This window comes from Periplaneta americana, chromosome 16, assembly GCF_040183065.1.
Source record: "Periplaneta americana isolate PAMFEO1 chromosome 16, P.americana_PAMFEO1_priV1, whole genome shotgun sequence".
In the NCBI taxonomy this organism is placed as follows: domain Eukaryota; kingdom Metazoa; phylum Arthropoda; class Insecta; order Blattodea; family Blattidae; genus Periplaneta; species Periplaneta americana.
The window spans coordinates 175,693,867-175,710,936 of record NC_091132.1 but is presented as its reverse complement, the minus strand read 5'-3'; the positions used below and the strand labels follow the sequence as shown (position 1 = coordinate 175,710,936).

The following is a 17,070-nucleotide window of genomic DNA, read 5'->3' as shown; positions in this document are numbered from 1 at the left end:
GTGTTGGTCGCTAGTTCTCTCTCTGTTATTTACTTACTGATGTGGCTGCTACAGGCAAGTGACCAAAGAATACGATTATTTCTGTTATGTTTCACATTTTTTTACCTTGTCGTCTTTCGAGAATATTTCCCGCCCATTTCAATTGCAGGAACTGCGACGCTGAACATCCAATAAATTATATCCATCTTGATGTTTTCATATCCTCGCTCTTAATTTGATTTACAGCGAACTATGTTGTCACCCTGAATTACCCGCGTGATGGCTAACTAAGGCCCGATTGTATAAACCATTTAATCTTAGATCAGAGGTTAAATTGATCCTTGTTTCAGCTGAACTTGGAATTTTGTGTTGTATAAAGTCTAATCTGAGATTAATTTGTCTCAAACTAAAGTCAACTTTGACCGAAGAAATTTCTCCGATTAAGTTAGATGATCCAAGTTCAGTTATTTTGTTCTGTTTGAAATATACGAGTGACAGATTGTGCAAATAAAATATCCATTATTATTAATATTAATAGATATGTTAGGTACATTTATATATATTTCTTTCAATTTCTTGCCTTAATACACAAACAATCTTATATCTTATAAGGCTCTATCGTGTTCAGCAGTATCAAATAACATAACCTATAATTATATTATGTTTATAACAACCATTAATTATTGATGGATATGATAGGTACATTCATAAATTTTCAATTAACTGTATTACTAAACGAAAATTGTCGTTTTATGAAGCTTTATTATGTTTAGCAGTATCAAACACCATAACATGATAACAACTCTGAGAACAGTCAACCTTCTTCTTATTGTCTGCCATTATTTACATTGCACAAAAAACCAATGTCTCCAACAGAGTGTATGGAAAGTCGCCAAAAAGTAGTTGTAAAGTCGCTAGATTTCTCATTATCAACAAAGAAAGATCAAATTTTGTCACTGTGAGGTGCTAAAAAGGTCACTAAATCCCTATTTAAGCAATATAAAAGTTAAAAGAAATTGTTGTTGAAAGAGTTAAAGTCGCTAGATTGGCAACACTGAACAAACCTGTATAACATGGTCCGCGCATCACGTATTTTACCCGTTTATGCGATGTTGCCAAATCCTTTTCACGTGAACAGAATAAGTGTCTGAACTCGGTTCACTTTTCGATCTTCGATCAAAGTTGATCTTTAGTCAGGGAGTTTTATACAATTGGGCCTAAGCATCTTAAGTAGGGAATGTACTGTACTTAATTAGTTTCTTTCAAATTTGTTTTAAAATTCTGTTTACAGTTGAACTTTACACGATTAATTTCAATATCCTGGAGCCAGTAGAAATTAACGCGTCAAGTGACAAAGACTTCCTCAGAATTCCTTTTCCATCCTTCTCCACTTTGCAGTATCAACCTTACACTGATTATTACATGAGAAGAAACAATTAATCATGATTGCACGTCCAAAATCCTAGAATAGTCCACCAGACAAGATCAGGATCTCTAATATCATGCTAGCCCCACAGTCTACTATATACAGTCACGAAGCTTGGGATGATTTTTTGCAAATCTCGCGATAGTTGCTAGCCGCTTGGAGCGCTGTGAGTACTAGGAACAATAGACTGTGCCACAGCCATCATGATCTAATGCATGTCGTAAGGCAGACCATGTGACGTTGGTGGGTGGCGTTTCAACCATATAAATTATTAGGAATGCATAAACAGTAACATGTTTCTCTAGAATGTAATGTAATTACATTAATAAAATTTAAAACGATTTTGAGACACTTCAGACATAATTCACTTGCGAGTTAAGATGTAATATTATTTTTGGTGTGAAAATTACTTTGTTCGTATGTGTAATCCGTGTGGTGCAATTGAAAATTATTGAATAGTGCATAAATGAATGTACAAGAACTTCACAATATTTAATCGAAATAAAGGCAGGTATTACGCATACGAAGAACGTAATTTACACAGCATAAATAATATTACATTTTAACTCGCAAGTGAATTATATCTGAAGTTTCTCATAATCATTGCTTTAAATTTTATCAATGGAATTACGCTACATTTTAGAGAAACATATGTTACTATTTATGCATTCCAACTAATTTATATGGTTGAAACGCCGTCCTTTGTGATCGGGTTAAGCGAATCACACGGTCTGCCTTACGGCCTGTATTAGATCACGACGGCTGTGGCACAGTCTATTGTTCCTAGTACTCACAGCGCTCCAAGCGGCTAGCAAATATCACAACAAATGCAAAAAATCACCCCAAGCTTCGTGACTATATATAGTAGACTGTGCTGATATCTTCTTCTGCCACGAACTCTTCTCCCGTTCCTCGTGAATCACCCTCTCTAATATGTATATTTAAACACTCCTTTATCAAAATTGTTCATATACCAATTTAACCTTAAAGATTTGATCATTTGTCAACTTTACCTTCGTGGGATATGGCTCGAGTGTCATTCTCATTCACTTTTTCAAATGAAGTTAATCGTTGTTTGCTGACACGTTACTTCAAGTGTGATATTTCTTACATATTTACACATTATTTTGTTCTTGCGTTTTTTAAATTATTAATTTTTAAATTAAATTCTCACCAGGAACGTTTCAATAGTTTACTGGATTAAGTAGGATTTAAAATCAAATCTACAGCATGTAAACTACCACGGTTTATTGTTCAACCATTGTTGTCCTATATCTTTGTTTCACATAATCCTCTTGTACAGGAAGAGTCACGTGATATTGATGAATTGGAGGACGAGGTCAAACTGGAAGTAACGGCAGAAGAGGATGAAGTCTTAACTGAGAGGTGAGTGAATTCATAGTTAACACTGATCGTAAGCAAACCTTTCAGCAGTTGTTTATAATAATTTCCAATTCATAAATCCCACTGAAGTGAACACTTGTTCAAATAAGGTAGCTTGTCAGCTTACTCAAGTTTTTCCTCATACAGGCTATTCCATATGAAATCGATCAGTAAAAAACATCGCATTTTTTTCATACCGTACTCTAATTTTTTCCCTACTTACACAAGATGATTAGGGGAATGCATTTACAAAAATATACTATCGAAAGTCAAAGAGTTTTCGTGTTATTGAGCAACAAATTTAGTGTATTTTATAAAAACAAGCCTCTTTCAGCGCTCAGAACTCTTGAACCATTTACTGCAGAACATTGAAGGGAGCTCATTTTGAAGCTGACATTTGGTAGGTTATGTTAAGAAGTAATCCTTATTTTTATTGTACAAAGAGGGACAGATAATCTGATTTTACTTACTTTTAGGCTTTTTGCCCATTTGTAAAAATGTAAAAAAAAATATTGAGAAAAAACCTTGCATTATTAAGAGAGATTCGGTATTGTTTGCTTAGTGGTACAGCAATAAGTTTCGAGGGTATTAAATAGATTATTTTCACACGCCTAGACTTGAACGGCGCAGTACCGCACGCACTGGCCGAGAGCTGAAGATAAGCGAGCGTTGGGCGTCATTTTCCTCCTGTGTTTATGAAAACATTACATTACACATTACGTGTTTGTCTCCTGGCCTTGTTTGTCTCGGCTAGCTCCCGTCTCACATTGAGCTGGTTAGTTCACGCGTGTACTATTGATATTTTCAATACTTTCTTATCAACATACCATCAGTAAAAAATATGTTTACTTGTACTTTCAATGCGGAATCTAACTATATATTTTAACAATATTTTTTCCTAGCCAAAGGCGTCTTAATGAGGAAAAAATCTAAATTTCTCCATTTCCATAAAAAGTAAGAAAATCTGTCTATATGTCAGTATAAATTATAATTTCTCACCATCAAAATAAACCATGATTTTGATCATTGGGTGAAAGGGTTTCGGAGCTACAACAGTTTAAATTTGCTAATTTTATGAATATACGATAAATTTAAATATTTTAAATTTAAACTATGAAGTTCTGATGCCTCCGACTTTGCACAAAGCATTGTATCACAGTTGTCAACGGACAGAAAAAGTTTCATTATATTTAAAAATTGCAAGGTCAATTTTCTCTATATTTCGGTCGATTTGAGATGGAATAGCCCATATGCATTGTACAAAGTTGATTCGGTATAGAGTGAATGATGATTATGATTTTATTGAAATTATTGAGTTCTGTAATGAAAACGTAAGTGAAAATGCGTTTCGGTAAAACTAAAGATTTATCAAAGATATGGAAAAGGCTTTAGAGATGTACAATGACCAACAATTTAAGAGGGGATGCCATTTCGACAAGAACACTGTTGTGGATATTCTGGTATCTCTCATTGAAATTCACGATACAATCATGAGACGTTTACCGGTTTCACCACTGCTGAATATACAAGTCATCTACGAAGTAAATGTGTGGGTTATGTTGATATAATTTAAATTTATTGCTAATATATATATTATCCTTTCTAAAATTTGTAATGCTTTTTTCAAAGATTATTGTGCCTCTTTTTTACGATTTATTGCCTTATTTTTTGCCTGCCTGGTCTAGTGATGATATATCTTTGTTTCTTGGTTTATATATTTTTGTTCTCAATAAGAGCACTCTTTTTTCATAGCATTGCCGGTAAGCAAAAGACTGGAGATCCAACCAATTGCGACAATATTGCACAAGATGAACTGCACACACGCAAGAAGGTACACAAATGTGATGTTTGTGGAAAGCGGTTTTTTGACTTGGAAATTCTCAAACGCCATTCACTCTTGCACAAAGGCGAGAAGCGCTTCTCTTGTAGGTTCTGTGGAAAGCATTTTTCGTATTTCGGTTCCTTAAAAAAACATGAAAGTGTACATACAGGAGACAACCCATTCAGTTGTGATGTGTGTGGGGAGAATTTCTCATATTACAATAATTTAAAGAAGCATGCATTACAACATACAACGGAGAAGCCATTTAGTTGTAATATATGTGAAAAAAAATTTACACAGTCTAGTCATCTCAAAAGACATGAACGTCTACACACTGGCGAGAAGCGATTCGGCTGTGACGAATGTGGGAAAAAATTTACGACATTTAATTGTTTGAAAATGCATATTCGGATACACACTGGCGAGAAACCTTTCAAATGTAATGAATGTGAGTGTCGTTTCGCGTACAAGCAAAGTCTGACAGGCCATATGCAAATACACACTGGTGAAAAGCCATATAAGTGCAAGATATGCTGCAAAGCTTTTACTCGATTTTCTAATCTGAGACTACATAAACGCATCCACGATGTTGAGAAGAAATTCGGTTGTGAAGTGTGTGGAAAGCGTTTTACGTGCAAGGTATACTTAAGGAAGCATGCAGTGGTACACTTACGACAGAAGTTCAAATGCCATATGTGTGACAACTCTTTCTGGGTTTTGCGACATCTAGAAAAACATATAAGAAGACACGTAGTGAAGAAAGAGTTCACTTGCGATATTTGCGGTAAAATTTTCTCTACCAGGGGGCACCAGAAGAGTCACGAATGGAGGCACACAGGCAAGAAGCCATTCACGTGCGACATCTGTGGGAAATCTTTCGTGTCTTCAACTTATCTCAGAAATCATGCAATATTACACACAGGCGGAAATATTCAGTTCCAATTACCGCGAAAACTTAAACGCGAATTCGTGCTTTCTCCAAAGTCATGCACAAATTCAAACTAGTGATAAGACTAGAAAATCACTCGTCTGAATTTTTCCGATTTTGTATTTTCTTTCGTCGCTTGGGAACTTTACATTTAAATTTAACTAATGCACAATAAGTCGTTTGTATAATTAGACACTTTATTTTGGGTAATTTGCTGTATTCATTTTATTAAATGTACTAAATTAAATGTTCAAAATATTCCCCATTCTTACTTAGACAGTAATAAAGTCTATATTGGTACCCTTCGCGAATTTTTTTGTGTCTTTTGTGAATAATCGTCGCTCAGGGTACCGAGGTTGCGGGTTCGATCCCGATCCAGTTCAATGCCATTTAAGTTTGCTTAAATGCGACAGGCTCTGACCCCTTTTTCTTATAATTTATAGTACCACAAACGTCTCCTTGTCCCATACTGTTATTCAAATTATTGTATTTTAGTCAATTACAGTTATTACTACCGATAACGAACAGTTCACGTTTACACAACTTTCCACAACAAAGCGAAATACGGAGCAGTCAATGTCTTTTGTGCGAGATCGTGCGTATTTGCTTCCTTTCCGCACAAAACCAATACGCAGTAAGTGTAAAATACCACATTCAGTATTCCCAACGTAACACACATAACAATTTCCCTATTCTTACCGCTTAAGCGCGACATTCATTTTACTGCTTTAGGCTTTTAACATATTATTTTTAAAGACGTTCAATATAGTAATAATTATAAATTGGAAACTTACTACTGCAATTTCACCTAAATTTCACTGTTAATTATTGTTTTTAAATATTTTCAAAAATTAAGTAAACTCTACAACACCACAAAAGTTACTGCATTTGTAATGCAAGTAACATTAAGGAAGGCGTGAAAAAATCAACAAGATTCCAGACTCATCATAGACTGGGGGAAAAAAAAGACAGACGTATATCACGGCCTGCTGCAGTATAGGAAACACAGAAGACATTTTATAGGAACGGTGTTGAAGATAGATATATTTGTTTTTCAAAGCTGCCTACTAACATTATTAGAATACTGTTGTTAATTTTTTTATGTTATTAAGTAATGGAAAATACATATCTTTTTTTTTTCTTGTTTTACTAATAAGGAACAATGTTATACTTTTTATAAGGATTTAATTTGAAATTATGCACATAAATGTTATATATTTTTGGTATGCCTATGCAGTGGTCTAAAGTTAAGTGTATTATATCTTATCAATATGATTAATGTAAGTTAACAATATAACTGAAATGAACATAAACTATTTCGATATGAATAACACAAATATTAGATAAGCGTGATAAATTTTAAATACCGACAGGCTTACAACTTATAATTCCTTATTTTTTACATAAATGAACACAGTATTGCATATAATTAAGTGATTAACTAGTGGACTTACTCGTGTTAATTGTGTAAGATTTGTCCGGCTTACAGCTCTTTCAGTGCTTTCGCACCAGCCTCAGAGCCTACTAGATCTCGGCGTCATCACGAACTTCTCTGCCTGTTATGTCGGTGTGTTCGATTGTTGAAAGGTGTTGAAGAGTAGAGTCAAATAGTGTGTGTGTACTGAAATTGATCTGTGTGTTGAGAATTTGATCAGGGTGTGTTTTAGTGTGTTTGTATATTTAATATTGTTCTAGTGTGTTGAGTTTTTGGTTCTTGGGTTGTATGTGTAGGATTTCCATGTCCGCATTTATGTTATTGTATGTATGGTTGGCATTGGTTATGTGATCGGCATATGTAGATGTGTTGTGTCCTCTGGTTATTGCTTTAATGTGTTCTTTGTAGCGTGTTAGGAATGATCTGCCTGTCTGTCCTATGTAGAACCCATCGCAACTATTACATGTGAGTTTGTATACGCCTGTGTGGTTGTATTTATTTGTTTGTGTTTTTTGTGTGTTGAGATGTCTTTGTAGTGTGTTTTCTGTTCTGTATGTTATGTTGTATTTCTGCTTTCTGAATGAAGATGCGATCTTATGTGTGCTTTTGTTTTCATATGTTAGTGTGATGTATTTCTTGTGTTTGTGTAGTGTTTTTGCGTGTTTTTCTGTTTGTTAAGTTTTTGTTTTGTATTTCTTATGATGGTATCTATTATGTTTGGATAGTATCCGTTTTCTTGTGCTATGTATTTGATTGTGTGTACATAATTAACAGGAGTAAGGCCACTAGTTAATCAATTAATTATACTCAAGTGTTAAAAATAGTGTACGCAAGATTGAATATGTACAGTATTGCAGTTATGAAAAAATGTGAATGTAAAAATCATAGTGTATATTTAAACACACAATACTACATATAGTACGAAAAATGTGATACTAAAATAATCATAAAGTATGTTATACAACTAACATGAAGGGAATCAGTCGATTTGTTTGCGGCCAGGAAGAGGTAAGTCTCGAATACACTTGATCTTTAGAGAATAAGTCAATTTTGATTTCGGATATAAACAGGTAAGTCATGAATCATAATGGAATAAGTCAATTTTGATAGTGGTCAAAAACAGATAAATCTTGAATAACAGATCATGCTTGTTAAACTGGCATATTTCAGTAACCTATTGTTTTCTGAAATTAAACACAACAATTATACATTCACAACACATCTAACCACCCCATACAACACAAACATACTACATTCAGGACAATGGTACACAGATTACTCAACATACCCATGAGCCAACAACACTACAATGAAGAAGTGAACACAATCAAATACATAGCACAAGAAAACGGTTACAATCCAAACATAATAGACAATATCACAAGAAAGACAAAACAAAAACTTAACAAACACAAAAACACGCAAAACACAACACAAACACAAGAAATACATCACACTAACATGAAAACAAAAGCACTCATAAGATCGCATCTTCAGTCAGAAAGCAGAAATACAACATAGCATACGGAACAGAAAACACACTACAAAGACATCTCAACACAAAAAACACAAACAAATAAATACGACCACACAGGTGTATACAAACTCACATGTAATAGTTGCGAGAAGTTCTACATTGGACAGACAGGCAGATCATTCCAAACACGCTACAACGAACACATTAAAGCAATAACCAGAGGACACAATACATCTACATACGCCGATCGCATAACCAATGCTAACCATACATACAATAACATAAATACGGACATGGAAATCCTACACATACAACCCAAGAACCAAAAACTCAACACACTAGAACAATATGAATTATACACACACACACTAAAACACACCCTGATCAAATTCTCAACACACAGCACAATTTCGGTACACACACACTATTTGACTCCACTTTTCGACACATTGCAACAATCAAATGCACCCACATAACAGGCAGAGAAGTTCGAGATGACGCCGAGATCTAGTAGGCTCTGAGGATGGTGTGATGAAGCACCGAAACAAACTTGCATAATTAACACGAGTAAGTCCGCTAGTTAATCAATTACTTATATTCAAGTCTTAAAAGTAGTGTACGCAATATTCAAAATGAATTATATGGTTCCCCAACTAAAATATGAGACACATAGGGTTACTGGAAATAAAAAAAAATGTTCCTCCTGAAAAATGTGATTTTTTTACTTAATCTGGTTTTCCTCGTGATGAGTGATATATTTTGTTTTTCTGAATGTAGGCTATCTTTCGTCTATTGGTTATTATAATGATATCTTGCACACACATCAGAACATTGGTCACACAAAAATTTGTTACACTTTGCGCAGACATGTTGTGTCTTATTTCTGATATGACCCCCTCCAATCTGACAGGTCTTCGTCCCTGGTTTCCTGACAGTGCTGAGATATAAAGTCTTGCGAAATATACTGTAATTAGGATCACCAGTCTCATTACCATCTTCGTCACGAACACTAACATGTGCGTATTCTCTCTCTGGATATATTTCTGACAAAGTTTCTAAATAATGCAGAATTCTTCAACGCTCATAATCTTACGTGACAGAAGTTCTAAATCACTCGTACTCTTTCGTGCCATGTTCGCAAAATAACTACAGTAAATGACAAATAGAAATCTTGAGACAGACTAATGAAATATTTCACACAGTTGACAGAACTGCCGCTGTTATCCAATAGTACATTATACAACGAGCCTATAATGGTAGTAATTAAGACGCGAGCATGTTTATGAAACGAGCGCAAGCGAGTTTCATAATTTTCATACGAGCGTCTTAATTACCATTATAGGCAAGTTTCATACGACTTTTTATGCTCGACCATATTTCTAAATTGAAATTTTTCGTAAGTATTCATTTTATACTTATCTGACAGGGGAACGGAACTGACCTTGTGCAATATCTCGTAAATTGTGAGATGTGCGCAGACGTGAAAGTATTGATTTTTTCCGAGAAACAAATGTCATTGACCTTGATATAATGTAGAGACTAAAATAAACATTAATCTTGATATAACCTTGAAATTGATTTAGACATTGAAAAATGAGATTACAAATTGAATTGATTTGAATATTATTTACAATTAACGCTAATTATTATAGCAACAGAACATAACCTTCTGCCTCAGTATTGGATTTCCAGCCTCCGTGACGTTTCGCTACTTGTCTTTCGATTGCATATCCGAGAATAATCCATACTTGCGCTTTCATATTGCTACAACGGTGTTTTCTGATTGGTGGAACACCTGAACTTTAATGAATAGGTGTACTTTAATGAGGTCCATTAAAGGGCTGCTATCAGGTGTATAATTACTGCATTTCGGCATGGTCGAGCATAAAATATAATATTGACTATTGCAATGTCGCAGGAAAGCGATTATAAACTCTGTATTGTTGTTCGTATATTTTGAGTATCAACCAGTCTAAATAAAAGAAATATTTTCAATAATATGAAATACTTGCCGCATACATTCAATAAACTTGCCACATCGGGACGATTTATAGAGTTCATTGTTAGACAGGGGAAGACAGTCATAAAATAGCAATATTCAAAGTTTGCTGCTGCATGAAAATAAGAGAGTACACATCGGTCAAACTAACCTGTGTTGGTCCTTCTAGGTGGTTGTACTTGTTACAGTCATAAATAATAACGTTTGGGACTTGAAATTTTCAGGGAACCTAAAGTGAGTTAATTCAATAAGAGTCCCTAACAACGAACTTGATGAGCTGATACAAAGTCGAGTTGCAAATAAATTAAATATCAAAATTGGTCAAAATGATCGGTTGCACCTTCGAGTGTTAAATAAAGGCAGAATCATTTGTTTTCACTTAATTGTATTAGAGTAATTAAGTCCACTGCAATGGAGTAAAGGTTAGCGTGTCTTGCCGTGAAATGAGCGGGCGCAGGTTCCAAATCTGATTGGGACGAGTTACCTGGTTGGGATTTTTTTCCCGGGGTTTTCCCTCAACCAATTGAAGCAGAATTGCTGGGAACTTTCGGAATTGAACCGCGGAGTTATTTCGCCATCATTAATTTACATATCATCATCATCATCATCATCATCATCACCCATACCATAGCCCAGGTTCAGTTCACAGTGCAGCATGATGTACTTGTACAATAGCACGGCCATTTGGCTACCTAATCATTCACAGAATAGGAGTGATATGACAATAAGTTTCAGGCTGGAGTGTAAGCCTACTCCATACGAGAGAAAAAAAAAGTGTTATTGAGGCGGCAATGTCATAAGATGCATTGTTATCTTAAACCTGACTTATCTCGTTAAATATCAGCCCTATAAAAATTTTGCATAGCATAAAACATCGGAAACATTCTTTTTAAAGCAACTTATGTTGTACATTTTTCTAAAAAAAAAAAAAAAAAAAAAAATCAATAAGCGAGATGCCGTATTTCGATTTGACTTCATGTGCCCTTACAACCTTCTTCTTTTTTTTTTTTTTTTAAGTATTTTGACTGCGATATAGCCTAAAATCTAAGTTGGAACTGTGCTATTTTACATATCAGTTTTCACAGAGATCGGTTCAGCCATTATTGAGTGAAAAGGTGACAAACAACAATTTCAAAAGTGCGATTTTCGGTCTCAGGTTAGTTAATTATACATGATTAGGCCACTTAGTTTTGCTAAAGCAGAAATTACCAGAAAAATTTTGGTTACAGTTTTATTATAAGCATAGATAACGTAATGGGCCTAATGTTATAATAGTATTAACATTATAGTCTCATTTATGTCACGGTCTTTAAAGTTTCTTATATCACGGCATGCTTGATCACACTTTATTAATCAATGCTGCATTCCTGTGATTCGCGAGAGCTGGGAAGCCGCTAAAGATTATTTGCAGAAAACGGTAAGTTAGCTTTTCAATTTAATTTAATTTCGACGTTGTTAATACTAGCAGGTAGCGAATTCCAGGGTCTTGGCCGGGGTATTGTGAAAGCAGATCAGTACGAGAAATTATCATGTGAATTAGATCGTAGAACCTGTAATGAAAGTTTCTCAAGAACTCAGTTTCTATAAATCAATGTCACATACATAACCTCTTCTTTCAGTTGTTATGGATTTAATCGAGATGGAACCTGACGTTGATCCATTGGACTTACAAGAACATGTTGACACATACGAAGTAGAAGAGAATAAGGCTTCATCTGAGGTAAAGTGAAAAGTCTTCCTGGTTCTTTATTTGGTTGTCTAAAAGTGTCATAGGAGGATATATTTGAATGACCTTGGGGAAAAACACGTTTAGTCATATTTTTCAAATTATTCAGGTCAGCGTAGAACCAAGGACCCGGGTTCGATCCCCGGGGCTGGAGCGAATTTTTCTTTTCTAATAATCATTGTTACCATAACAGATATTCTGTAGGGCCAAAAATTAATATTTACGTAGATTCAATTGTCTTAGTTATTTTGTTGCCTGTGTTGAGAGAATTAGGCAATAACGGCCATGCAAAACTAGATTGACGACTATTGCAAATGAAGTAAATAAGATGATTAATAATGTGTTTATGTTCTGTAGGAAGGGACTTCATCGCATCTGAAAGTGACGTGGATTAAGACAGAATACGTGAACGACAGTTATGATATAAAAAGAGAGATAAAAGTTGAAGATAGTCCAGAGTCTACGAGCTTTGCATTCATGACATCGGAAGTTGATGTAAGTTGTTCTCTGTCAGTATGCATTTTTAATTATGTCGACACCAATAACAGTGTGCAATGTTAACTGTTTTCTTATTTCTAAAAGTTTCTAAACTTGTTTAACTTGGGCAGCTTTCAATTTTAGATTTTAAATAGAATATTAATTGATAAATATATGTTTCTGTTGTTAAGAAGTAATTATTTCGAATGTATGTAGGAACTTTTTGTGCCTTGGTACAGGATTTAATTTTAACTTTACGAAATCATTCGTTTCTTCTTCAGGTCTAGCAATTGCTTCAAAATAATATATAGGTTTATCCAAAAGTCACTAGAGATTGGGAAGTTGTTTAACTGTGTTAAGAAGTAAGTTTATAGAAAAATAATATTAATATTACAGCTTTCTTTACAAAAGAGTTGGGTTTTGTTGTCACAAAAAAATCTGCGAAGATATGCCACATTGTCGACCAGAACGTCTGCTGTCCCCTAGCAATTTAATTCATAATAGCCTACATGTTCCATATTCAGAATAATTTTTGTATTTTTCTGGATTTAAGGTTACAAAATCAGCATTAACACCATTAGGTCTGCTTATGATTAGGTTTTCTCCGAAGCAGTTGTTTGCGCGCTTTCAATCGGAGACCTCCGGTTACCTCCGATTGATGCCGCGCAGGTTGTATATGTGCTATGGCGCAGACATACACTTTCCGCTGAGCATTCCTTTAATCATGATCAGGTAGTGATTCGAGTCTGCTGACGTCCGCGTATCTTTTAGAATAAGTGTGTAATTTTTTGTTGTTTATTTTTTCTTTTTTATTTACCTCTCTCTCTCTTTCTTCGGCTCTTCTTTTTTTCTTGTTTTCCTTGAAGTACGTATGTACTATGTTAGCTGACAGATGTTTTTCTAGTTTTGAAATTCATAGTGTATGTGGAAAGGCATATTAGTTTTATGATCAAATTAATAACATTAAAATTAACTGAAAACTAACGCAGAAGTAAAGCTTTTCAGTAGCTAATGTAAACATATATAATTTTCCTGGAAACACTTGTTTATTTACAAACATTTTTTGTCAATTATTATTCTAATCGGTTTAGATTAACGTAAAATATATTAACGGAGCTTCAGAATGGAACAAAAAAAACGTGTGGTATCAATGGTTTAAAGTTTACTGTCCAAAATAATTTATTAGGATTCTTCACCAGACAGGATTGTGATCGTTGTGTTAAAGGCTGTCAGTATTTGAACTGCCTCGTCTAAAACGCGTCACTCTTCCTCTGTAATAAAAAATATAAGCCGATATGAACTTAAGGATAATTGTGATTATGTTATTACCACACGTTTCTTTAGTTTAAGAATGAAACTCAATATTTTAATCCATTAACTCAAGTTGCCTTTTAAATATTCCATACAAGTTATATATGATTTTTATTGCCTCGAAAGTTACGTTTTATAGAAATTTCAAGACTTTTTTTTCTAGACTCTGGACCTTTGGAAGAATAACACTAAAGCAGTTTAAAAAATCGTATCAAATGTTTTCCGTAATTTTAAAACTACGAAAACGATGATATCACTAATTAACCGTCAATGTGTATCTGAATGGTAATCATTTATTTTTGACACCAAGTACGAGTACCACAACCGCGGCTCTTAATGTTAGCCTAAACACGTACATACCTACATTTTAAAATTTAGACCTACTCAGAGAATCTATCTAACCTGGTCCACGCCATAGAGATTTCCAAATACGGACTTGTTAGCGTCCTAGAAGCGTTTGGCTTTTCTGGCAACACAATCACCAACTCAAATTTCATTTCAAGTAAGCGGCTCATCACTGAAGTTTGGAGTTTCATCTCGTAACAATATGCTGGATCAATCTTAGAGGGTCCTTTTTTGCTGAAATTCTTCTCCTTTTCAGTTTTTCATTCGCGATGTTACTCTGCACACAAAACCGTGAAATTTTTTTATTAGAACTTTTATATATAAATCAAAGTAAACACGCTTTTTAAAAGAGTTCAAAAGTGTTTTGAACAGTTAAATTTACTTAGTTACTTTCTTCAAGTTCGCGATTGTGCGCTCGCTTCAAATGGTCTAACAAATTCGAAGTACCACTACCCTTAGAGTAAATTCGCCCACAAAGTTCACAGCATGCGACTTTATTATTATCTTCAACTAAATTGAAGAGTGTCCATGCGATGGATATCCTATTTGGTGCCATTTAATTCCACTCTTAACTACCCTCAGTCCATACGCGCCGGTCGTCCTTGAGCTCTACGTCCTCCAAATTCGCTTCACTCCAAGCCACCGCATCCCTCCTTTGTTCCCTGTTCCACCTACGATAGTATCGGAGATCACCGGTGGAGAGCTTTATTCATAATCTCCGATTTCTCCGCGGTAGTAGTCACTCCGATGAGCAGCACTAAACACCATTAACTATAGACTTCGATCTGCCAGTTCACACTTGTGGACTAACGGAGCGTTTGGCCTCGAAACCAGGTGACGCGGGTTCGATTCCCGGTCAGGCAAGTTACCTGGTTGAGGTTTTTTCTAGAGTTTTCCTTCAACACAATACGAGCAAATGCTGGGTAACTATCGGTGTTGGACACCGGACTCATTTCACCGGCATTATCACCATCTCATTCAGATTCTAAATAACCTAACATGTTGATACAGCGTCGTAAAATAGCCTACTAAAAAATAAATATATTTTCTAAAAAGAACAACTCGTATTAGAATGTGTCTCCATTTCGAGGAAAAAACACTTTTAACAATGGTACACATAGTGAAATGTATTAATACTTACTTACTGGCTTTTAAGGAACCCGGAGGTTCATTGCCTACCTCACATAAGCCCGCCATTGGTCCCTATCCTGAGCAAGATTAATCCAGTCTCTACCATCATATCCGACCTCCCTCAAATCCATCTTAATATTACCTTCCCATCTACGTCTCGGCCTCCCCAAAGATCTTTTCCCCTCTAGCCTCCCAACTAACACTCTATATGCATTTCTGGATTCGCCCATACGTGCTACATGCCCTGCCCATCTCAAACGTCTGGATTTAATGTTCCTAATTATGTCAGGTGAAGAATAGAATGCGTGCAGTTCTGCGTTGTGTAACTTTCTCCATTCTCCTGTAACTTCATCCCTCTTAGCCCCAAATATTTTCCTAAGAATCTTATTCTCAAAAACCTTCAATCTCTGTTCCTCTCCCAATGTCAGAGTCCAAGTTTCACAGCCATACAGAACAACCGGCAGTATAACTCTTTTATAAATTCTAACTTTCAGATTTTTTGACAGCAGACTGGATGATAAAAGCTTCTCAACCGAATAATAACTGGCATTTCCCATATTTATTCTGCGTTTAATTTCCTCCCGAGTATCATTTACATTTGTTACTGTTGCTCCAAGATATTTTTATTTTTCCACCTCTTCGAAGGATATTTCTCCAACTTTTATAGTTCCATTTCGTACAATATTCTCATCACGAGACATAATCATATACTTAGTCTTTTCGGGATTTACTTCCAACCCTATCTATTAATATGTCACTAAATTAAATTTTATTGTTCATTTGCATCAAATATTGTAGCAAATTCTGGTCACACATCAGGGTGATTGCACATCATATTTTCAACTTGAAACTTGATTCCATTGCTTTGAATACAGGCAAATAGTCTGAATTTAAATAGTACATGAAGTAGTTTGGGGGAACCAATTTGATTTTATACAGAAGTCGTTACAACATTACTGAAAATTAAGTTTGGATTTATCAGGTTTGAAAAGTTAGGTCTATGACAGGAATACGATTATCCAGATGGTCATCTCTTCATGATTTGCTTAATTTTTCAGGAAGATTTTTTCGATGTGGACAGAGTTCAGCAGGAACAGAAAGTGGAAGTATCTTCAGAGGAGGGTGAAGTCTTTCCTGAAAGGTGAGTGTAGTGTACAGCGTATTTTTAAATGTATTGCCCTCTGCATCACCACAGTTCTTTTTTCGCGTCTGAATCGCGTATTCTTAGGGGTAGTAATATGTCCATCATTTTCTCCTTGATTTTACATCTTACAACTTCAGACGCTGCTACAAGGCAGAAGTTTTCCATAATACTTAGAACTTATCATTCATTTACCTGGTCATGTTGCAATTTCGTATCTCATACAGATTACTTCGTTTAAATTAGTACATTATGCAACGAGCCTATAAAGGTAGTAATTAAAACGCGAGGATGTTTATGAAACGAGCGCAAGCGAGTTTCATAATTTTCATACGAGCGTCTTAATTACCATTATAGGCAAGTTTCATACGACTTTTTATGCTCGACCATATTTCTAACTTGAAATTATTCGTAATTATTCATGTTACTGTTATGTAAGTGGGTGCAATAGCCTACCTCATGAATTGTGAGATTTGCGCAGACGCGAAAG

General features: G+C 35.0%; 1 protein-coding gene across 6 annotated transcripts in view; it reads left to right on the top strand.

The window, feature by feature from the left end:
• Positions 1–17,070, top strand: part of LOC138692017 (zinc finger protein 493-like) — a 51,905-nt gene that overhangs the window by 30,494 nt on the left and 4,341 nt on the right. Inside the window, exons 2-5 of one of the 6 annotated variants that reach the window (XM_069814794.1) lie at positions 2,709–2,791; positions 12,069–12,169; positions 12,533–12,670; positions 16,498–16,580. In XM_069814794.1, the coding sequence (XP_069670895.1) occupies positions 12,074–12,169; positions 12,533–12,670; positions 16,498–16,580 (317 nt within the window). In that variant the 5' untranslated portion in view covers positions 2,709–2,791; positions 12,069–12,073. Of the gene's footprint in view, positions 1–2,708; positions 2,792–4,540; positions 10,053–12,068; positions 12,170–12,532; positions 12,671–16,497; positions 16,581–17,070 lie in introns of those variants that run through there. The other 5 variants (XM_069814800.1, XM_069814798.1, XM_069814797.1 and 2 more) reach the window with 5 other exon arrangements.